At 43.0% G+C, this 23,939-nt stretch overlaps 1 protein-coding gene and 1 long non-coding RNA gene across 3 annotated transcripts in view; one reads left to right on the top strand and one right to left on the bottom strand.

Moving 5' to 3' along the window:
- LOC140690472 (uncharacterized) overlaps positions 1-23,939 on the bottom strand; it is a 131,023-nt gene that overhangs the window by 76,682 nt on the left and 30,402 nt on the right. Inside the window, exon 3 of one of the 2 annotated variants that reach the window (XR_012065772.1) lies at positions 11,446-12,023. The exons of the other annotated variant lie outside the window; for it this stretch is intronic. This is a non-coding gene — a long non-coding RNA (uncharacterized lncRNA). Of the gene's footprint in view, positions 1-11,445; positions 12,024-23,939 lie in introns of those variants that run through there. 2 annotated transcript variants of the gene reach the window in all.
- ST8SIA3 (ST8 alpha-N-acetyl-neuraminide alpha-2,8-sialyltransferase 3) lies at positions 7,308-15,307 on the top strand. Its single transcript, XM_006205750.4, has 4 exons — positions 7,308-7,597; positions 8,961-9,080; positions 11,494-12,051; positions 14,529-15,307. Exons 1-4 carry the CDS (start codon positions 7,419-7,421, stop codon positions 14,809-14,811), a joined length of 1,140 nt encoding a protein of 379 aa, XP_006205812.1. The 5' UTR covers positions 7,308-7,418; the 3' UTR covers positions 14,812-15,307.

The raw sequence follows: 23,939 nt of genomic DNA, 5'->3' as shown, positions 1-23,939 counted from the left end.
GGTTTTTATGGCTGAGTAGTATTCCATTGTATAAATAATAATTACCAGTTTTATTCAACATCCTACTAGAAGTCTTGCACAGCACAGTAGATAAGAAAAATAAATAAAATGTACAAGGAGAGGAAAAAGATGAAACTATTATTACAAGCAGACGATGATGATATATATAGAACATGAAAAATAATCTACAAATAGATTAGTTTCTTTTTTCTAATAAGCAGCTTGAACTCAGAGCAAGAATTAAACTCCAACATGGGAATCGAGCCAGGTGTCAGATAACTGGTGTAAACATCAGACTATCGTGGGGAAGCTCAGTTACCTTCCCCTTTCCCTGAGCTTCCTCCGGCTCCTTCTCCTCGGGTTGCTGTTAGGGAGAAGGCACTAATTACATTCTTGATCTGCCTGCAATTCCTCTGATATTCTCCACCCGACCTCTTCTACCTGCAAAAAAAAACTTATTTCGAAACTACCCTCCTCAAAACACAAGTACAGACACCCAAAGCCAGGCACTCCCTCATCTCACACCACCTCCAGCAGGACTTAGAGACTTCTGCGTGTAAAACTGCAAAACTACAGAGCAAAACAGGATTTTGAAACAAAGATACAAAGGATTCTGCCCAAGTTTACACTTATCATCTCATCCACTGAGAAGCCACTTTCCTCATATTCAAACATCCTGGTAAAAAGGTGACCATGAGGAGAAAGGCATACAGAAGTCAAGGTGGCTACTACACCCTTGCCTCCTTTCTTCATGAGAAACACTCACCTTTTGAGGAAGCATCATTCATGCCCCAGGGTCCAGACCCTAAGCATCTGGCATGGAAGGCAACAAGGTTTGATGAAAAGAGGAGTAACTATGCAAGCATTTAGTCCTCCAGTAAAATCCCGTTTTTTAAAAAGCTGCTGTTTAACTTGGCCAAGTTATTTAATCCCTCTTAGTCTCTTTTCCCCATATGTATGGAAAGGAACAAAATACTATCAGATAGCATTTCTGTGAACATAACTTGATACAGAACGTGGAGGTCTACAGTATATAACACGGTGTAGCTCAATCTCCCCACGGTCCTACTGAGACTGAGTTTTCAATAATGGGGAGTCCAGTGACCTCTTATTCCTGTGAAGTCCCTGTGAACACAATATGAGAAGTCACAGCTAGAGGCATGTGCCTATAATTGGGAGAGGGGGGTCTAGGGACCAGGGAAGAGAATACTTAACAGTCCATCCTTCAACAAGTCCTACCATTTCCTCTGTGGAAGCCATACCCGTCAATAAATCAGCAAGGCGTAGTGCATTTTTAAAAATTACATGGAAATTTTACTTTTGTCATAATAAAATACAAACAAAAGTGTTTTTCCCCTGCTCTCAAAGATATGTTATTGACAATTACAGAAGCACAAGGGACAAAAACTGCCCAAAAACTCAAGATGAAGGCTAAAATTAGAGTTCTTTTTAAAACACCTCCCCTGACAATACCTAGGTAATGTTATAGTGCCAGCTTTAACTGTGGGTGATTTCTTGTACCCACAGTCAGTGCGATAAAGAGACACAATAGATGTAAGAACTTAACTGTAAGATTATTTTTCGAGCAGCTTCTCCAAGTATAATACCTTAGCTTCTAGAAAATGTAATCACCGCAAACATTTGAAAAGTTGAAATTCTATGCAAGGACCCGGGAGGTTAACACAATTGAACATAATAGCTCCTTCCAAACCATTTCCTAGGGACTGGACTGCAAAAAGCCTTAAGACAGCTTTCCAAATATATTTTATATTCGTGGACAAAAAGGCTATTTGAAGTTCTTGCATTCCTTTCACAGGGAGATGTTTCACAGAGCTTTAAGAGAAGTCTGTAGGCACAAAATGAGTAATTCCTCAGCTTCTAGAAAATATAATCATTGCAAACATCTGAAATGTTAAAATTTTATGCAAAATGTCTTTCATAAAGATACAGATAAAAACTTTGAAATAAATATTTCAAACTGTTCTCAGCACTGATGTTTAAAAAATTAATACATACTCAACTGCCTGTGAATGCACAGAACGTCTCTGAATGGCAACAGCGGCTGTCTCTAGGGAGATGACAGTAGGGAGGAGCTTTGCTGTTCACAGTGCATCTCTCCTGTGCTTTATATTTTGTATTTAATTAAACGTGGGCTCGTCAATAAGCAAGCCAACTTCCCACCCCAGTCTGGGTGAATGATCTTTCTCTATCATCGGTACCAGAGACCAGCCTTCTCCCTAACCTGGACCTCAGCTATGCTGTACAGCAGAGGAGCTCCTTGTTTTCTTTCCACGCTGAGCATCAGCTGTGTGGGGTGCTGTGCTGGCACTAAAGGAGACAATGAAAATAAAATGCTGTCTCCTGACTGTCCCCACGGGATGGCTGGGCACCTCTGCCTCCTGTGCCCAGGCTCCAGCCCTACCCCGCCTTCTCCCAGCCCCAGAGCAGGCCACTGCTTTTCAGATGTATCACTCTGGTCTCTTCCTTGTTGCCACACACCACCTCTAACCCTTGTGATTAAATAGCTTTTTAAAAGAGGCTAGTAGGCACTCCCTTCCTCAGTAACCCTAAGACACAATGACCAAGGGAGAAGGTTTAAACCTCTCTTCCTCTTGGCCCTGAAATACCAGTGAAACACATCAAAGCCACTAGCTGTGTGACCTTGGCAAGTTACTTAACCTCTCTGAATCCCAGTTTCTCATTCTTGCAATGGCGGCAGTCATTATCACAAGAGGGATGGAATGGAGATTGAATGAGATTAGTTATGTAAAATGCCTTGTATGATACCCAACACACAGTAGGTGTGCAATCAGCGTGAGATGAAATTATCACCATCATCATCAATGGTAATCTTGTTAGCTGGTTCTCACTGTCAAAGATGATGCTTTCAGACTTCCCCGGCCTGCACACATTTCCAGCTCTCTGTCTCTGGACTGCTTACAAGCAGTATGCAGTAGTGGAAAGGGTGGACTTTAAAGCCAAAGAAGCTTTACCTTGAGCAAATCCTTAACATCAGTTTCTTCAACAATAAAGTGAGGAGAATTATACCTTCTTATCAGATCAGGGCAAAGGTTTCAGATAATGTATAAAAAGCACCTGGCACATAATAAGTGCTCTACACATCCTGGCTATTTTCACTTTGCTCCAAGGGGGCTCAGCTATTTGCTGGCCCCAGCACGCCTTTCCCTCTTCTCCCCTCCATCTTTGTTCAGCCTCCTTGCCCCTGACTGCACTGCCCCTCTTACCATCTCCATCTCTGGAAATATCCATGCATCTTTCTAGTCTCGGTTCCATCCAAGAGCTTTTGGGAAGCTTTCTTTGACCACAATGGCTTCTCCCACCTCTGAACTCATAAAGTATTTATCCTCTGTGGGGAGACAGAAATCCACGGGACCCCAAGATCTTTCCTCTGTGGCCACAGTTAGACCTACTAGAAGCAAAGAGGTCAGGCTATAGCATACAGAAAGGACTCCAGGCACATGTGGCTCGGGGACAGTGTTCTAAGATACTGCTCTTTGGAGGTTTCCCAATGGACTGCCACCTGGAGAGGTGCCTTGCCCTTCCAAAAGTCCACTCCATGATGCCTTATTCAGGAGTGTATCATCACAGAAAACAGACAGTTTTTTCATTGATAAATTAGGGCAGACTGGGGCTTATAACATGTGAACAGCCTGGTGGTCCACTGGACTCATCAGCTGACATCCAAACGAGTGGTGGCGGTTCCCATCTCTCCATGGGCCTGACCCCAGCTGCTCCTACATCCATTCAGTTCGAATCAGATTGAGCCATTCCTCTCTACAAACTGTGGAGGGTTCTGAGCAGTGCTGCTAGAAGATAACGCACGTCATCCAGGACCCTTCAAAGGGTCTTCTTTGTGGTAGTCAGCGCACACTCTTGCTATTCCCCAAGCCCACTATAATCTTCCCTGCCTCCGTGTCTTCCCTCCACTTGGAATGTCTTCTTAAAGTTCTTTACCTAATGAATCCCACTCATGCTTTAAAACCCAGCTCAGATATTGCCCTCTATGAAGAATTCCATCATCCTCTCCAGACAGAGTTTACAGCCCAGTTCCCTCATCAATCCTTTATGGTTGAGCTCTTCACATAGTATTGCCAGTATGCTTACTCTGCTCTCCCCCACAAGACCACAAGCATTATCAGTCAAGAATGATTTTATAACCCCTGTGTCTGCCCGTAACCAACACATTTTATTTAATGAACAGATGAAAGAAAACAGAAATAAATGAATGAATGAATGCTGCCATTTCTAACAAAAGGCCGCCATCTTTCCCAGCCAACGTCAATCAAAGTGGTGCCTATAAGTTACTCTCCCTAAGTATGGGTTGGGGAGAAAATACACAGGGCAACAGAGCACAAAAGTGGGAGAGGGAAGTACTTGTGTCCAAATTAACAATTCCCCTAGAAAACATGTCAAAGCAGTCTTTCATTTCTGTATTCCTTGTTTTCACCCTCCTATACTCCTGTAGAGGTCTGACTTACAATAAAATCTGAAAAGTGATATTTTATTAAAAATATCCTGTTTTTTTTAATTTACTAAGTACCTATAATTCCAGGCCTGAAAAATACCAGATCCAGTAGCTGCAGTGGCTCTTAGAAGCAGCATCCCCAAGGTGTTTCTCCTCTGGTAATTACTGAGCTATCCGTTGTCACCTTTGGGCCTGGCACAGGATTTCTGTGTGCCTGTTTATTTTCTGGCTAATTTGGTTCCTTTACATCATATGACCTTCAGTGACCCATATGCAATGTGGGAATCAGCCTAGTAGGACTTTCTTTAGAAGGCTCGCAGAGGTGTGCTAGGAATAAGTAATATATCAATTTTTAAATCTAGGCAGAATGAGTCCATATCATATGTCCCAGGAAAGCCTGTAATGCTGTTTTCTAAAGGGACCAAAGAGCTCCTCGACCTTTGCCATTTTCTGTAGGAAAATGCCTCACCACGTACATTCTTTTCTATGCATTCTGTAGCACATATTTGTGGGGTCAGAGAAAGACACTAAAAACTTGCCTAAGCTGTTTAGCTCATATTTATTAACTGCTTAATACAAGCAGGGGCTGTGCCAAGGCCTTTACATGCCTTGTTTAATCTTCCCCCAAATCCTGGGAGGTTTTTATTCTAGTTCTGTAGATAAGGAGCCTGAAGCACAGAGATGCTGACAAAACTGTGACCCAAGGTCACAGAGTCAGCATTTGAAGTCCAGTCTGCTGGCTCCAGAGCCTGGCAGTGTAACCAGTACCCTGGGCTCCATGTCTTGTTCTCTTATTTCTTATTCAAGAGGAGTTTTTCCAACGTGTGTAATTCCTAGACAGTGCTTACTCCTTTTGGCAATTTACACTCTATTCATATGGTCTTTTTTTAAAAAATAGTATTTATTCGATAAATATGGTTCAAATATTCATCATGTGCGGACACCCAGGCCTTCTCTAAAATTCTGATAAAGTAAAAATCCCATTGGGAAAAAATTATTTCTGTCCTCTTGACCCACATTTTTAGATTTGGGTGTAAAATGTCTTCAATAGGTGCAAAATGACTAACCCACTGGAAAAAAACAGTTGCATTTTGTGCACTGCTGTCCAGAACTGGACATATGTTTCACAGGGAGCTCATTAGGTCCTCAAACATTTATTAAGCATGCTTCTCCACAGACAGCATACAAGTAGTATGCAGAAACAGGGCAGAAGACACGACCCTGGTTCTGTAGGAGCTCACAGCCTCGAAGCTCACTGCTTTGAAGAATTCATGGCCCACAGACACACATTAGGTCTACCAAAGCCCATAAAACCAAACTTCAGGAGAGAAAGAAATCTTAGTCACCTTGGAACATATCAGCTTGCTTTCTTGGAAAAGGCTCTTGAAGGCCAATTTCTAACCTCCAGCTTCTTTCCTTAGTACTTATTGACCAGTACTGGGAACACCAGGCCCAGGGTAAAGCTAGGGTGAAGAAGCCACAAGCTACCTGCAAAGGACAGATCTAAAGAAACATGTGGGTTGCCTTCTGAGCCTCCAACAGCATGACAGCAAATGAATTAACTTCTATTTCCAAAAGATATTAAAACAGGTAATATGTGACTATGCTAAAACAAATTGAAAGTCAAGCAACACAAAGTGTTAGGTGGTGAGCCTTTCTTCCACCCTCAGAGGCAGCCTCTCTAACCTGGTTCTTGGCCTGGTTCTTGGGTGCCTTCAAAAGAGAGTTTTGGGCATTTATAATGGACAGAGGTTTATAACGCCCAGCTCCTGGGCTAAGCTAAGCTAAACTTCAGGGCTAAGCTGAGTGGCCTATCCTGAAGGCCTGGCCACAGGGATAAATCAGAAAAGTGGGCAATGGAAAGTTAAATCAGGGCAAACTGCTCCAGGCCTGGTCACCTCTGGGGCATGCCCACTGTCCACCTGCAGCATGCTGGGAGTCAGATGCTGGGAGGAAGACAAGGGAGGGGGAGCCGGGCCCTCCACACTCACAGCTCACCACACAACTCTGCTAAGCTCTACCTGTCTTTTAGAGAGAAGTAAAGTATGCGGTGAGCATAGGACGGGAATAGGGGAGAGATTCTGGGAAATTCCAAGGAGGTTTTAATTGCTCACAAGTCCCAGCGGCTATTTAGGGCTTCCTTGTTGGGGTGCTGGGGCGGATGCTGTTCCATGGGGCCCAGGGCTGTACTCAGTGGTGAGGAGAGAGGCTTTTAAACATCTACTCTCCCTGCATCTCAGAAGCATCCAGCTGGTGTGCAACCGCCAGGAAAGCAAATCCAGTTATTTATCTCTGTATTTCCCGATACATTTATAAAGTAATGAATTGTCCATTAAACTAAGTTTGGGCGTCTGTCTCGCCACAGCCACCTCCTCACCGACACCCTCATCTGGGAAGGCCGTGGACGTGTGCTGCAGCCTTCCAGCCTCAATTCCCCTCCCTCTGCCACCCCTCCCCTTCATCCCTCCCTCTTCCGCCCCTCCCCTGGTTATTTGGGAGATTAAGAGTTCATTAATTAAATCCTGTGCTTAGATCGAACTGTAACATTATTCCAATCACATTTATCTTGCAGGCGGCAGAGGAGATGGCAGCCTCGCTGGAAACGCGTGGGGGAGCCTGAGCCTGCGGCCCGAGACGCACGGCGCGCCGCTCCATCGCCACGCTGCCGCGCAGACCCTCCATCTTCCTGCTCAGCCTCCTGGCCCTGCTCGCCCCTGCCTAGGGGGCCCGGCTTCTCTCTAGGGCTCCTGCCAGCCCCTACCCCCGGCCCTCCGCGGCTCCCCTGCCCGGCCCCCCTCCCCCGGCACACACGCTGACACGCGCGCGCGAGCACACACACACACACACACTCACACACACTGACACGCCAGCGAGCTGCTGGCCGCTCAATGGACCGATTTCCCCGCTTTTCCTGATCCCAGCCCAGCCCGGGATGAGAAACTGCAAAATGGCCCGGGTCGCCAGTGTGCTGGGGCTGGTCATGCTCAGCGTCGCCCTGCTGATTTTATCGCTCATCAGCTACGTGTCCCTGAAAAAGGAGAACATTTTCACCACTCCCAAGTACGCCAACCCGGGGGCGCCCCGAATGTACATGTTCCACGCGGGATTCCGGTGAGTGCGGGCCTCTGAGCGCCCTCAGGTATCTGGTTTATGGGGGAGGGAGGTCAGGAGGGAGGGTTTTGGCTTCTCCGAGATATGGGCAAGATAACTGCGTGATCCTTCCATTCTTCTCTCTGATTCTCCCCCTACCCCGCTTTTTTTCAAAAACCCAAAGCCCCTAATCGATGTGATTGCATTCTCGTATTCTTCTTCAGCATCCCTTCCCCCATTTCAAAAATGGGGGGAGGGAGGGTTTAAAGAGAATGATGGTAGAGGGAAAGGCCCTGTGTGTATTGGGGAGGGGGCATGGAGAGATGGACATGCGTGAGTTGAGTGCCTACCCCGCGCCCTGTCCGCAGACTCTGCTGCCGGGTTCCGGGCGGTCCCGGGCGATTTAATGGCGCAGGCGCCGGACTCCTTTCTCGCTCTCCTCCTTTCCTCTCCCCCACCCCCTACATCAAATGTTGCGCGGGTCTATTCTCCTGAAGCCCCTGGGGTATTCTACCTCGATCCCTTTGCCCCCGCTGCCATCGCCCCCCGCCTCTTTCCGGGATTTCTGCAATTCCCCCGCCCGCTGCGGGAAGCGAGACTCCTAGGGGCCGCCTACCCTCGCCCCAGGTCCAAGTCACTGTTGGGTGCGAGGTTGCACTGAGAAGGTTCCAGGCAAAGCCTAGCGCAGCTTATCGAGAGCCTCTGCCCCAACTGTGACCCCTAGAGCTCTCCCAGCAGAGCCTCTGAGGGGCAGGTGGCAAATACAAACTGCAACCTGTGGTCCAAGCCCGGCCAGAGGTGTGGAACCTAGAGAAGCCCCACCTGCGCAGAGGAGTGGGATTGGCCAGCGGCCTCCGGGGGTCCCCAGTCAGTGGACAAGGAGTGAAATCAGACATAGGCTCGGGAAGGAAGAGGTTAAGGAAAGAGCCACCCCAGCCTTCCCCTGGGTCATCGGTTTCCTCGGCCCTTTCTCCAAAAATCAATTCGCCGGGACCGCGGGGGCGGCGCAGGTCGCGCAAGCTGTGGTGCGGCCGCTGTCCGCGGTGCTGACTCCCCGGTCCTCCCGGCGCATCAGTTTCTAGCAGAGCGTCCGGCTCCCGCCCCTGCTCTCCGTGAGACGGCCATTTTATGGTCTCTCCCGCACCCGGAGGGATGGACAATGGAAACGGATTTCCCTAGTTTTCTTTCTTCCTCCCAGATGTGTGAGGGGAGCAAAATGTGGACCAGGCGAGAAGGGGATCTGGGGCGGAATGTAGCCAGTGCGTGTGCCGACTGCTCCCCACCCCCGCCCCGCTCCCAACCCCCTGGACTTTAATGGCTACCTTGGCTTCCTTCCCCTGGCTGAGGCCAGCACGTTTGTCTGTGTACTCATGCTCCTCTCTAGGTCACAATTTGCGCTGAAGCTTCTAGATCCGTCATTTGTGCCCTTTCCGCATTCTCTGACTCACGAACTCCAAGCCAGACCTAAGTGGACATTTAATCGGACAGCGTTTTTACATCAAAGGTAGGATAGTGGGGAAAGATCCAAAAGGTGTTTTGAATTAGGGAGCTCAAAAACCAAAACGAAATAATACAAAACAACAAAAATCTACCTGCCCCCAACCCGAGGTGTATTGCATTATCTTCTTGGCCCGAATGTGCAAAGGCTGATTAGTAACCCTTTTAAATTTGTGTAGTGCCCTCCCATAAAAAGAAAACATCAAAAAGACCCATTTGGAAGAAAAAAAGGCATTTCCAGACTCCTCCCTAACTTGAGCTTAACTGTGCAACCATGATTTATATTTAACACGTATGGCTAATACTGCCAAAGCCATTTTAAAAAAAAAAAAAGTTAATTACAAAAAGATCACCCAATGCATTTTCATTCCCCCACTGGAAATTTTTGAAAAAATAAAGTAAAACAAATTATTTGAAAAAAGTATCGTCTCATTGAAACACAGGAAACACTACACTTCATCCCTAACAAATTGCTAGTGAAAAATCTCAGCCCAAATATATGCAGGTATTTAATTACAGTTTTGGTTTTTTGGTTTGTTCTCATTAAACTTTTATAGCTTTTAACATATTGTAAAAGCTACCAAACATTATTCTTAGTTGTCTTGTAGCTGCCTCAATTATACATGAATTAGTCTGTGTGTATGTGTATGTGTATGGTTTTTTTCTCGTCTTTCTTTTCTTTCTTTCTTTTTTTTTTTTTTTTTTGAAGTACGAGAAGGATGAGATTTATTTATTTATTTTCTGGTATTTATGTATTTATTTTCTGGTCTACTCTTAGCCATCCCAGATAAGTCATTACTCTTCCTTTCTTAGTGGGATTATTACGCTGCTAAATGGACTGTGAGCCATCTAGTGTACTAGGGGTATGAATACTTGTTTTACAAATACTTATTTTGCCACTCTATTTAGGGTGTTGTATTGTGGTCATAGAATTTCTAGTTATGGCACTTTTTAATTTTAATCTGATGATGGAATTAAAACAAATTCAGTAGATATCCATGGTGTCATGAGAATGTTTGCTTGAAAAGTTGACACAAAGTCATATGATTATGATTAAAAATTTTTAAACATTGTTTAATTAGAAATTAATCCACGGCAACAATTGATTAATTCTAAAACCATGAAGTTTTTTTTTTTTTGAGACAACCCAGAAAACTTGCACAGGTTAAATATATTATACCTTCTCCCAAAACATATTTCTGACTCAATAAAAATATTCTTCCCACACTAGGCCATGTGACCCAAGTAACTGTTAGAACAATACTTTCCTCTCAAAACTTCCCTCCTTTCAATCCATGTATTAGGTAATCTTTAATTAATTTTCCCAGTATTGTTCTAAATTTACTTTACCTTTGTAACAGTTTGTATAGAACAGTAACTTTGGAAGCTTTGGATTAAAGCTTTCAGTTTACATTGCTCTGTACTTTGAAAAATGAAGTAATTTTTTAAAAATAAAATTCTAGGTAAAGCGATGATATGCAAAGCATTTAGTTTCATTCTTGCTATTTTTCAGGCAAAAGACACAGGAGGTTCAATATAATTTCTTAGAACTGGAGAACCTAGTAACAGAGTAACATGTGACCAATCTCTCTTAAATATTTTAAATAGCAGAGACTTTAAGAGGAGATGCTTAATTTCACTTAAAGCTCAACCTGAAAGCAACCAGAAATTAGTCCTAAGTATCACCCTTGCCTTGTTTATCCTCTGAATTCTCAGAATATACACGTTTTCAGGACTTACGATAGCTTCTTTTTCTAAGGATTACATTTCTCCAACTTAATTGTGTTTCTTTATAATCAAGTAGAAAAAAACTCCCATTTCACTATTCAAAGTACATTAATGAGATTATCATCTCATTTCTATTAAATATTCAACTACACCCATTGCTATTACCATTTTCATATTTTAGTAATAGATAGTACTATACTGACTCATAACTATTTGGCTCTTACTTGGACATCAGTGACATTTGATCTTCCTTGGACACTGTAGTCCAATAGCAAACAAGTAGTCCCTAATTACAAACTCTAAGTCACCAATGTTTGTGCATTAATGTGAGCTCTTTGGGGCCTGTGTAAATTGTCTCCCTGTGTTTTCTGATGCAGTTTGGCCTAGGCCTCCCCCCTGATCAAAAACACTTTTCAGGTAGAGCAGAAAACCAAAGAACTGGCAGCTAAAACTGTAAGTTACATTTACAAGCTTCAAAGGATTATACCCGGAATTTGACTGAGAGATTAGCACATGTCTGTAAATTCTAAGGCAGTCATCCCTTCAAAGACCACAATTGTTATGAATGTATAGTCTTTCTTGGATTCAATGTGCCTACGGTTCTTGTCTGAATAAAACGGCAGCATAAGAAATAAGATGGAAAATCAATTCTTTTGAATGGGATACATTTAATGAATTTCTTTTTATTTTAGGCAAGAAATTCTTCAGCATGTCGATGTAATAAAAAATTTTTCTTTGACCAAGAATAGTGTTCGGATTGGACAACTGATGCACTATGATTATTCCAGCCATAAATATGTTTTCTCCATTAGCAATAACTTCCGATCACTGCTTCCAGATGTGTCACCCATTGTGAATAAGCATTATAATATTTGTGCTGTGGTTGGAAATAGTGGGATCCTGACAGGGAGCCGGTGTGGACAAGAAATAGATAAGTCAGATTTTGTTTTCCGTTGCAATTTTGCCCCCACGGAGGCTTTCCAAAGAGATGTTGGAAGGAAAACCAACCTTACCACCTTCAACCCCAGCATCCTGGAAAAATATTACAACAATCTTTTGACCATTCAGGACCGTAACAACTTTTTTCTCAGTTTAAAAAAGCTCGATGGGGCCATTCTTTGGATCCCTGCGTTTTTCTTCCACACTTCAGCAACTGTTACCAGGACATTAGTTGACTTTTTTGTTGAACACAGAGGTCAGTTAAAGGTCCAATTGGCCTGGCCTGGAAATATAATGCAACATGTCAACAGGTGTGTATATTTTATTGCCTTTAACTCATATCCTACCAGATGGCAAATCAATATTGTAATCTCTTGGGGGTGGGAGCTATCTGATTAGTTAGTTGTTGTGGTTAGCTTAGTACTTTAAAACAAGCTCTTAAGTTTTGTAATGAATGAATGAATCATTCTAAGTAAGAAGTTCAGTCTCCTGCCCCAGCTGGTAGCCAAAGTCAAATGGAGGGACTGGTTTTTCCTAGCCTCCTGTCTCTCTATCTCCAGTCCCCTTCCTTGGTGGTAAGCCTAACAAGCAATGATGGAAATCACCACAAATCAATAATTTTCTTTTAATGGATAGCTACATCCCAGTAATGCCAATGACTAAAGTAGACAAATCAAGTGGTTTTTTTAAAAAGATGCAATTGACTTTAAATGTTCCTTTTTATTTTATATTTGGGTGTTTTTTTAGATGTCCAAGATTAGAAAACCACTTAGATAAATCAAAATTGTGTAATCTGCTTTTATAATTTGGGACTTGAGTACCAAAAAACATGTGAAAAGTACTTTATCAGCTCATTGTTAAGCCTTGTAATTTGAAAGCCAGATTAATCAGAAATACAATGTTTTCATCTAGTCTGATAGGTCTTAACTCTGGCTATACCTTAGAATCACTTGGAGAGATTTTTAAAATATTCTTGCCTGGGTTCTACTTCAAGAGACTCTAATGTAATTTGGTTGGGGGAGGAAAGAGGCTCAGACACTTGGTATGTCTTAATAACTCCCCAGATGATTCTAGTAAGTAGTCAGAATTAGGAGCCAATAATGCAGGGCATTTTATAAAGCAAGATTAATTACAAATTTTTTTCTTTAAATAATTTGAGGAAATGTCCTCAACTCTTAATTTCCCATATGCAAGTAGCCCCAGTGTCCTAACATACTGTCCAGATATTACTGCAAGTTAGAGTGCATTCTAGGAGGTCTAGTAAACAGAGATTCTGAATCTTTTTATCCCATAGTAGATTATTCACATCCTATAGTCCTCTTCCAAAGTCTTCCAAATCTAAGATTTGTTTAGTTGACCAATTATAGAAGGAGAAATCATCACGTAATCAACTGGTATGTATCTGACAGGTAGGGTGATGTCATAATTTATAGTCCAAACTGAAACTTTTTCTTTGAAAGAAAAAGAGCACTATTAAGAATTACAACAAAGATAACAGACCAAAACAGACTGTCCCAGTTTCCCGGAATGTATGGTTACCTTTTTAAGAGGTAAGGTAGCCCAACTAAGTTTATAGACGAGTCAACTGAAGTGCGAAGAATGAGTTATTTACCCAACATCACTGCTCAAAATGGGCAGAACCAGAACTAGAGGCCAGGCCTCCTGCCAACCTGCCCTGTGGTCTTTTGACCTCATCATTTTGCACCCCTCTTGCTCTCTGTTAGCTGAGCAGTACCAAGAGAATTGTCAGAAGTCATTCTAATGCCTTAGATAAGAATATTAAATCCAAGACTGATCTTTTAAACTTCAACTGGAAGGGAAAATGTCCATTTGAAGCCTTCAGGTAGTGAAGAAGGAACTGCATGTGCTTAGAAACTTCAGGAAGTGGCCCACTTGTCCCCAGCCTTTCAGTAGACCCATGGAGTTAGCCATAACAGCCCACTCAGGCTTGACCCAAACACATTGGTTCCTGATTCATGAACAGTTTGATTATGCCTGGACAGCCAGTCACAAGCAGGCACACACACACTCCACAGCAGTCTCAAATATTTGGCAGTGTAGGTAGGAAGGCTTCAAATTACTATGTAAACATGGAAGGAGAAACAATCATAATTTAGCATTTTTTTTAATTCAGAAAGTGTGTAAATAATTTTCTTAGATCCTGGCACACCAAAGCAGGGCTTGGGAGCCCCTGGTCAGAAGACAAAGGAACAGGGAATGTGATTTTTTTACAAGAAGGTAGAAAAAACATAAAGCAAGCCCCACAATCTTTCCAAACCCAAGAAAAAGATTTAATCGCTATTCTCGGGTAAGGAAGTAACAGAAGAGGTCCTCTTAGATTAAGTAAGCCCCTCCCCACTCCAAGGGCCCTTCTGTGCGAGCAGCAGTCATTCTCACTGGTGGGCTTCTGTGGCATCAGCACTGCGTCAGAGACACCACTCTGTAGGACAGCCCAGAGGCAGGGACAGCTTCAAACCTGTGTGACCTTTGTAGTAACACAGGAGCCCGTGCTCAGAAGGGCCAACACTTGGTTTAATACTCTGCTATTGCCCTCTTGAAATACTCAAAATTTTTTGAAATAAGGCCCACATTTCCATTCTGCACTTAGTGTCACAAATTACGTAGCTGGTCCTGCCCCCAAGGTGTTTTGTGGTCTAAAGGATAGATTCAAAGCAAGTACTGTTTAAGTTACTTGGCGAAGTTCACTTCCCAAACCAGTCATAGTGACCTATCTGACTGAAACCTTCAACACTGGCCTCTGAATCCGCCTGTACTTATTGTTCCACAGGTACTGGAAAAACAAACATTTGTCACCCAAACGGCTGAGCACAGGTATTCTTATGTACACCCTTGCATCAGCAATATGTGAAGAGATCCACTTGTATGGATTTTGGCCTTTTGGATTTGACCCCAACACAAGGGAAGACCTTCCGTACCATTACTATGACAAAAAAGGAACGAAATTTACCACCAAGTGGCAGGAGTCCCACCAGCTGCCTGCTGAGTTTCAGCTGCTGTACCGAATGCACGGGGAAGGGCTCACCAAGCTCACTCTGTCGCGCTGTGCCTAAGAACTCAGGACAGAAAGTGCCAAATGGCTGATTTAAAAGTGCCCCAAGTCATGCTGAATAGTCGTCAGAATAGAACCCTAGAGAATTTCTTATAAGGACTGTCTGCCATTTAAGAGGAAAGATGTCTGCTCCCCTTCTTTTGCACTGCTCTTTTAAGGGTTTTAGCAGGACAGATGCTTTGAAACCACCTAATTTAAAACTCGATTGATAAAGGGAATGTTGCATTTGGAAGTATGCTGCTCAAGAAATGGTCTAAAGTATTTTCATGTTTGTATTTTAATAATAAACTGCCTCCCATTTTTTTATAAGGATCAGAGCTGTAGTTTCTGCAGCTTTGCTCAGACAGTCCTCGTAATCAGAGGCTGCTGGCCAACTGGGGCAGGATTTCAGTTCTGCCTGGGTGGGATCAGACTGTTCAAAATGAAAACAAAAAACTGGTTTGCATTTATCATCTCTCTCTCTCTCTCTGTACCCACCCCCACCTCCTTCCCTCCCTTTTCCTCTCTCTTTCTCTCTCTCTCTTTCTTTTTCTGCAACAACTCCCCTGGCACCACCACTGCGGAGTTTACTATTCTGCTAGGAATCATATTGAAATCACTTTGCTTGTATAAGTCTTGCATCTGTACTTAGTATGTTCAAGGCTCTGGGTAACATTGAGGTTTCATGACAAACTGAGCAAATCTTGTTGGATCTTTGATTACTTTTATAAGAAATGCCTCTTAGGAAGTTCTCACTATTCCATGCAGTCACTCTACAGCATAGTGGCCCCTCTGTGTTGAGAGGCATAGCAGTGCATCTTTCCCTGGTACTAAGAAAGCCTATGTCATGGGTGGCATCACATCTCTTGACATGAGTGCCAATATGGCAAGTCATTCTGTTGCCACATCTACAGGGGCATTCCAACCTGGGTTTAGTGCCTCCCACAATCCCAACCCAAGCCCTGGGCTGGGAATTCTCTCAGAATATAGAGGCAAAGAGTCTGCTTAAGAGCCTGGAACATATAGAGGAAAAAGAGGAAGAATACTTAGAAGATGTTATGATCTCATATCCCTTAAAGTGTTGTAACTATGATCAGGCCTCTGAGAACTAGCAGGGTTCAAGCAGAGCAAAAGCTCTGAGGTTGGCCAGGCCAGGCCCTTGTGTGACCAGTGCTGAGGTGAGGTCATCTCAAGTATCACTGTGTCCATCAGCACTGCTCCAGAACTTCAAGACAATTGTAGACACCAGATATTCCCTCTTTCCACTGAAATCAGGTCTACAAATTAATACATCTACAAATTAAGCATTTAAAAGGAAAAGCCACTGTGTAGTGGCAAGACTGGTACTAAATAAACCCTTGGAATTTGAGAGGTACTCTTATAGCTGCATAGGGAGCCACTGCAGAGGGAGTCACAGGCTATTCTCTTTTCCATTATTTCAGCCTTAGGAGTAGAAATCACATCACTCCTGTCCCCCATTGTTCACTGCGTAGCACTTTGTTCTTCCAGTTCAGCCCGAAGTCTGGCCAAGTTGATGTTAAATTTTAATAAGAGTTTCTTTCTCCTTTCCAAATGCCAGTCAAGCACATTTATAATACATTTGGGTGTGGTAGCTTGTTTTTTTTTTCCCAGAAATCTCATCTAGATTGCTTGTAAAGTTACAAACACTGTTCAAAACAATTGCTGTAATTCAGTAATCGGCTCACTGTCCCTCCTTGGGAAGGTACCATCATGCCTAAAATCAAACCAAATACAGTTAAGGAAAGACACAGTCCCTATGCTCATGTTCTGCCTGGTCCTAAAGGCTGTTTTATTGTAGTTTTTTCCAGAAAGCTAATCAGAGCAGCTTATATAGACCCAGATACCAACCAGTGAAAGAAAAATCATACAGGTTCAAACGTGTTACCAATTGTGACTGACGCATCTCACAATGTTGTGTGAATGGTAATCCTTCAAATCAACAGGGAGAATTAGAAATAGATGTTTCGAGATGGGAAACACTAAGATACACTGATAGTTGAAATAATGAGAAGGGGAGATATTAAAAACATTTTAAAATGCAATGGTATGATTTGATGGGCACCAAAACCACACCATGCTTACTCCCTGTCCCTTCAAAGAGGAAAGGGCCGCAGTTCTCATGCTGTTCTCTGTTAGGGCCACTGCGAGATTCATAAGTGCAGGAAGACTTCAGTCGGCTCTTCCTAAGCACTCAGTTCATTTGGTTACAGTTAAGTGATATTAATGCCAATGTTATACGGGCCAGATTCTGAGTCTGGAGTTCTAATCCCAATGTGCACATTAGATTTCACTAAATATAAATATATAGACACTTTGAACCAGGTAGGTTAAAAGGGCAAAAGGCCAGAATCTCTAAAACCAGTTAATTGTTCTATTAGTGGACCATTTAAATTACATCTCATCAGAATGCCAAGTTTTTAAATCTCACTTCACTCTTAGCTCCATCTTAACCTGGAGTGAGAGGACTTTTCCGTCTCCCAGCATCATTTCATCTACCACTTTCACAAAAAAATCTCAAAACGTTGAGGAAACACTCGTCTCCCAGAACTAGAAGGGTTTAGAGATGGGGCTCATCCCGTTTCCATGTAGGACCTCCTGGAGTGGTTCCAAAGAGATCACCCTTTTCTTTTCTTTAAAAAAATCTCTGAAAAAAATCCCAAATCCTCCCCGAGCCATTAACCACAATTCTCATAACTTATCAATTCTTTATATATACAGCCTATATTCTCCTATTGCAAAAATTAGATCCAATATGTGGGTAAAGCATTTACCCCGGTTTTCGATGTATAGTCAGCACTCAGTATATGGCAGCTTTTACTGTGATTTTTATTGTTAGTTATGCCCTTGACCTACAGTTCCAGCACAGAGAAAAACAGCCTCTAGCTGATCATACTAAAAGGCTTTTTGTTTTTAAACACTGTTTCACAGATTAAACCTACATAGCTACTGTCACAGCCAAGAGCTGGTGGGTCCCGTGAGTCCAGATGAGAAAGGCAGTGGTGCACACAGCCAGAACTTCCGGGCCTGCGGGGTCGAGAGCAGTGACCTCGGCAGGCAGGACTGTCTGGTCCTTCCTCCTTATTCAGCCACAGATACAAACCCCTGGCTTTTGCACTGCCCTTGTTTTATTGGTTCTAAGTTAAGTATGTCCTTTTGTCAGAACCTTTCCTCTTTTCAGATACTCACAGCAGGGTCTACCCTCAGCTACTGGAATAAATATCACCATAAAGCCCCCAATCTGTCTACATGTGACACAAATACAAATGACCGATTCAGCTGCAGAGAAAAATAAACACAAACATTTAGCAACCTGCTCGATGCTAGTCCCTCAGTTTTCATCAGTTGTTCTGAGTGTCATGTGCAGACATGCAGATCCTGGGGAGACAGAGTTACAGTGTGGTGTTAAGAATCCCCCCGAAACCCAGAAAATCTTTCCCGTATGTGATGATTAAACGTTTATGCTTTCTCTGCCTCTGCTTCTGTGTCTGAAGTGTCCTTGACCGTTGTAAAAGTGCTGTGCGCTTAGTGGTGTGTGTGCCTCGCAGTGCTGGCTGTGACCGCTGTGCCGTCAGTCTGTGTGTAACTCTGATGTCAGGCACCTGACCACGAGGCCATCAGCCAGGACGTGCAAAGGGAGAGACTCCTCCGGCCTCCTTGTGCTCGGCCTCCAGTGATCCGTGAATGTGAGTGCTGGGAGCAACCTAATTTGGTGGGGAAGCTGAGGAACGGAAGATCATTTCTTCTGACTCGGGACAAAGTACTAATTATTAGGCACTCTCAGATAGCAAAGAGGCGCTGACTTGAGGCCAAAGGTAGCAGGGACAGAATTCTAGAACCCTAGGACACTGGAAATTGAAGAGCCTTTGAGCATCTCTAGTCCTAATTCTTGACTTTCCAAATGAGAAATGGAGAAACAGAGAGGCTAAGTGATTTTCCCCAGATTGCACAGGTAATCAGTGAGAAATTCTGACTCCTCATCTAGTACTTCCTAGCCTAATCAGCCTCAGATAAAGCTGGGTTCAAAAGGAAAGTGATTTTGATCTGCGGTCCATAAGGCACAGAAAACTAAATAAGTTAGAAAAGCCATAAAGGACGAAAAAAAATTCTCCTCCCACCAAAAAAAAAAAATGATTTCTCAATGCAAAACAGAAAAGGAAATCCTTGCCTGGGTATACAACAGTCCACCAGCAATAACCTACATTCTCCCCTAAAATAAGAGAAAATCCACTTGATAAATCATGATTCTGGTAAATTACAACTCAGTTACTGACAGCTCCCAGTTGACAGGGAGTTGAATAGTAAGTTGATAATAATAATTCAATAAGTTGAATCTTATCTATTCATCTTGGTAAAACCTTGTTTTAGTAATACGTATGCATAATTTAAAAATTTAATACTGAGAATGGTTATGTACTTCTTCATATGTATAATTTTCCGTTGAGGCCTTTTGAGGTAAGAATACTTTTTGTCAATGCCTTCCATATTGTAAGGAATTTCAACAGCAAACTTTACATTATTGCATTTAGCTCAGTATGCTAAGAAGATGTGTAAATAATGAATACTTTGGGCTGGGTCTTCATGTGCAGAATGACAGACTTAGCAATTTTCTGTATAATTCTGGATCCTTACATCCTTTTTCTCCTGAATGTCTGAACGTGCCAGGCGGAAGTTTCTCATGAACCTCTGCTTCTCCCTTAACGTGCGGAACTACGCTTCTGCTTACAGAGAGACGGGGCTGAGTGTGTGGCTGGGAAGGCCCAGAGGGAGGAGCACAGGTGCTGGGGACTTGGAGCTCCTGGGCCAGCTAGCTGTCTGGGCTCTGTGGCCCAATTAAGCAAGGCCACAGATGAGCTGATACGAAGGCCAAAATGATGGAATTTGCCGCTCTCATAGATTGATCGATGTAACATTTGAGATGGGAAACGTTCTAGAATCTCATTATTGTATTATGCAGTCAGTATTTCTTAAAATTTCTTTTTATTGTGCTGACTTATTATTGAAGATATATGTGTCTGAATAGATGTTTTATCCTCCATGAAGCTCATTCTCTTGTTGTTGTGACAATGGAATCGCAGTGGAGAGCCCGTCACAGAATAACTGACTCGGATTTAAGATCACAGTGGGGTTACGGGGTGAGGAGCTGGATTATGCTGCCGAGCCGCCAGCAAACAGAGCTGTATGACACAAGGAGCTCTTTAAAATACAAGTCGTGCTCTCTGCCCCAGACTTTTGGCTCAGAATGTCCTGGAATAAGCCCAGCTTACAAAGATTCCCAGGGGATAATGATGTGGCCACAATTTGGGAACCAACAATATACAGCAAAGTCATATATACCACATTGACCAAAGGAGCTGAATGCTTATTACTCCTTATGCAGTTAATATCAGATCTGTTTCCTAAAGCTATCATGATATATGGCGATACAGACACCATCCTACTGATTCAACCATTCAACTATATTGGCTAAACTGACCAGTCACTAATTTGTAAGTGAATAGTAACTGGTCAGTTTAGTCAGAGTGGATGCAAGCCTGAAGACAGAGTGGGGAACATAGATTTCACATACTTTACCCCAAGGCCAGCTCTTTATATGTCACTCTTTATATTTTAAAACAAGAGACATTGACACAACATTGTAAAATTATTATAACTCAATAAAAAATGTTAAAAAAAAAACAACAAGAGACAGATCTTAGGTCACTCATCTTCATAAACAGATAGATGGAGAAACAGGGAAGGTAAATTACTCATTCAGATTCTACTTAGATAATCATTCCCAGAGCCTAAAATATTCCTAAAGGGCTCTGATTTCACAACCTCCAGATAATGCCCAAAATGCAAAGGTCTTTGGGTTAAAACAAAACCAATCAAAAAAGAAAAATCACGGAGCTAAAATTCTAAAGCCAACTGAGTATGAGAAAGGCGGTCAGCTGGCACTGGCTGCCTTTTGCCAGCCTCTGTTGAGTAAGGTGCCACCCTCCTAGTGAAGTTTTAGCCAGGCTCCTTTCTGCAGCCGTGCACAGGCAGAGCCATCAGTCCTCAGGGACAATGCAGGTCTCCGCTGATTTCCCTTTTATGGGATTAAGAGACAGCTTTGGCTCTTTGCTGTGCTGTTAAATGTTTAATAACTGGCTCTGAAGAATGGTGGAGCCCTGACTTGTAGGACTCACCAATTTCCACGGTGTAAATACTCTCATCATATCCAATTCCAAACTACTAACTTGATGTCAACCAGCTGAAAATGTCACAGTATGTTTTCAAGAGTCACTATGAGCTGGTTCCAGCACAGCATCCCCTGAACAATTTCTGAGTCAGTGAACACCAAATAAGAGGGGCTAGCAGTGACTTTGGAGGGACTCCCAAGAACCCGCCTCCCCACAAAGAGGCATTTCCACTTGGATCAGTTCTTCTGATTTTTATTGTATTATTGGGTCCTTGAAGCTAAGAACCCTAAGGTGTTCAAAATAATTCCTAGCCATGTGACTCTTAGGAACCTCTCAACAAACTCCTCAGGACATTCTAGCCATGGCCTAATTTCTAAAAGTGACTTTCTGGTTAAACATTCTTTAATTCAACTGCCAGCTGAAACCATGTTTGGCTGACCTTTTCTCATGTCCTACGGTCCATTGCCTGTTTCCCCAAATCTCTAATTTTCTCTGTCCACTTATTCCTCAGCCTTCTGACACAGCACAAAATGGACAGGCATCCAGAAATCAGTGCCTGCAAAGGAGCAGGGGAAAGAACAAGACATCCAATAAGCGTACGTGGCCCCGTCACACTTGGAGAGGCTCTATGGTTCAATGTCTCTCCCTCAACAGGGGGACACTCAGCTAAGTGTCATGCCCAGGGCTTTATCTGCACTCAGAAAATTCCTCACAGCTAGAAACACCACTAAAAAAGAACCCTACTGGGAAGACCATAAAGGAAGGCATCATGTGATGTCCTGCCCTGAGCTAACCTAGGGTAAGGCTGGATCCTGAAAAAAATCCACCAGCAAACATTTGGCCACTGCAGTCCCTGGACACTGAGCACAGCTCTCCTTCTTCCTCACCACTAGTTCTAAGCAAAAGCCTGAGTGCTGAGAAACCAGAAACCCTAGTAAGTCACAGAACAAGCTTTGTTTGCAAATGGAAGGTTTTCTGATGGAAATCATTTTCAGGTGGGTTTAATTAAATCCTGTGGAAGACAGTGCTGGAAAAAATGTACTTAATTCCTCACATACAATAAGTAGCCAAAGGTTTTTATTCTGTGTGGAGTAAAGCAAAATTAGATCATAAAGGACCAAATTTTCTTCCCTTGCTCTAGTGAAATATCCTACAGGTTCTACAAAACATTTCTAGACTGTAAATGTTTGAAACTCAACTCGGACATTTTCCTTATTGTGTTTAAAAGGCCAGGGTATACCTCTGTTTTCTGTTCTTCTCACAGATGAGCTTGTTTCTCTATACTTAATAAGCTGCATTTGATTTTAAATGAGTCAGGTACATGTTAAAATGTCTTTTCTTTATTTAGAACAAACTGCATGTAGCCTGGGCACATAGTAGGCCTTCAACCTCTGGTTCTTTTCTGGACACCAAAGAAGTAAGTCCACAGCTATAACCAGAGGGGACTTGCCAGTAGGCCCCATTTTATTATGAACAAATTAACAGCAAAATCAGCATTGAAGAACCAGCCATTCCCACAACATTTTTTGCTCACGAGGTAGGAAAGAAACATCGGTAAGATAATGGGAGAGAGGTTTGGTCAATGTGTGCAGGTGAAATAAAGTCATTTAAGTATTTGCAAAAAGGAAGGGAAGGTTTCCCTCTGAAACCTAGAATCTAGACCATTTTGCAAGACTTAGAATAACTGGTCTCCGTGACAGAAATGTTCTTTAACTACATTTCAAGATCCGGATCTAAGCCCTTACTAGGCAGAAAAGCAGCCTTACAGCCAAGAGCCCCAGGAGGGGGTTATTGATGGATTGAGATCAAAAACAGCAAACATCAGCAATTAGCACAGAAATTCTCCCAGGACCCAGAACAAAAATACTGAAGCATCACAATGCAGCACCATTTGCTCACATAGGACAGTCACCTAAGTCCACAGCAGAACTTCACAGATCTAGACATCTCAGGTCCAGATTCTAGGTGAACATCCTCAACACAGAGATGAGACACCTGAGGTTCAGAAAGCAGGAAGTGACTTACCTGCCCAGCTAGTTAACTGGAATTAGAGTCTGGGTGTCCCAACCACTGATTCTACCGCATCCACCTTGCTGCCTCTGTTCTCTAGATGGGAAGCTGACCATCCATTGCGAGAGCATATATCAGAAATCAAGACAAAAGAATGTTTGTGGTATCTTCTCTCACTTAAGCTACTTGGTTTCACCATTTCATTTTAGCATCATTTTAAGGAATGTTGTATCAATGTAGATTGAGGAACAAAGCTCTTTGTAGAGTAACGATGGAACCAAAAGGCCAAAAGGTAGGAGAACAGTGAATGTAAGTTATTAAAGAAATGAGCAAGAAGCATGTGTCAGGGAAAATAAATGCTACTTATGATGTTATAACCGTGGAGCCCTCCCCCACGAACCTGATGCATTTGTTCTGGAAAATGACATTTTATGCTGAGAGACTGGCACTGAAGACTTCGCTCCTTCCCAGCTAAGTCAAAAGACCTCTTGGTCTTTGGAAGAAGCTTCAGCCCTTAGGACTCAGACTCACATCTCTTGTGAGAGGCAGCCTCAGCTGCTTTGGAAACAAGCTGCCGGACTGACGGGGCCGTGGAGACCTGAAGGAAGCCAGCACACTGGACTGAGGAACGTGTAAATAATCTTCTGCCGTCTTGGTGAACAAGGACCATCATCTTTTTCTTTTGTAGAGGTAATCGCGTGTATATTGTGATTGTAGTTCGTGAAGAAAATGCAATGATTTGCTTCAACAGCTCCCCAAATGTACCCGTTAAGTGTGAATGTGCCTGCCTCATTGCCTCGTGTGCCAAACACAGTACAGAATGCGCTGTTTTTAAATAAACTGTTTTATTGTGCATTGGAAAACATCACTGGTTGTCTCTGTCACACACACACATACACACACACACAAGCACACAAACACACTGCATCCAATGAAGAGATTAAATGCATCCTTT

This window comes from Vicugna pacos, chromosome 30, assembly GCF_048564905.1.
Source record: "Vicugna pacos chromosome 30, VicPac4, whole genome shotgun sequence".
In the NCBI taxonomy this organism is placed as follows: domain Eukaryota; kingdom Metazoa; phylum Chordata; class Mammalia; order Artiodactyla; family Camelidae; genus Vicugna; species Vicugna pacos.
Note: the sequence above shows the minus strand (reverse complement) of the source record. Positions and strands in the feature narration are given on the sequence as shown.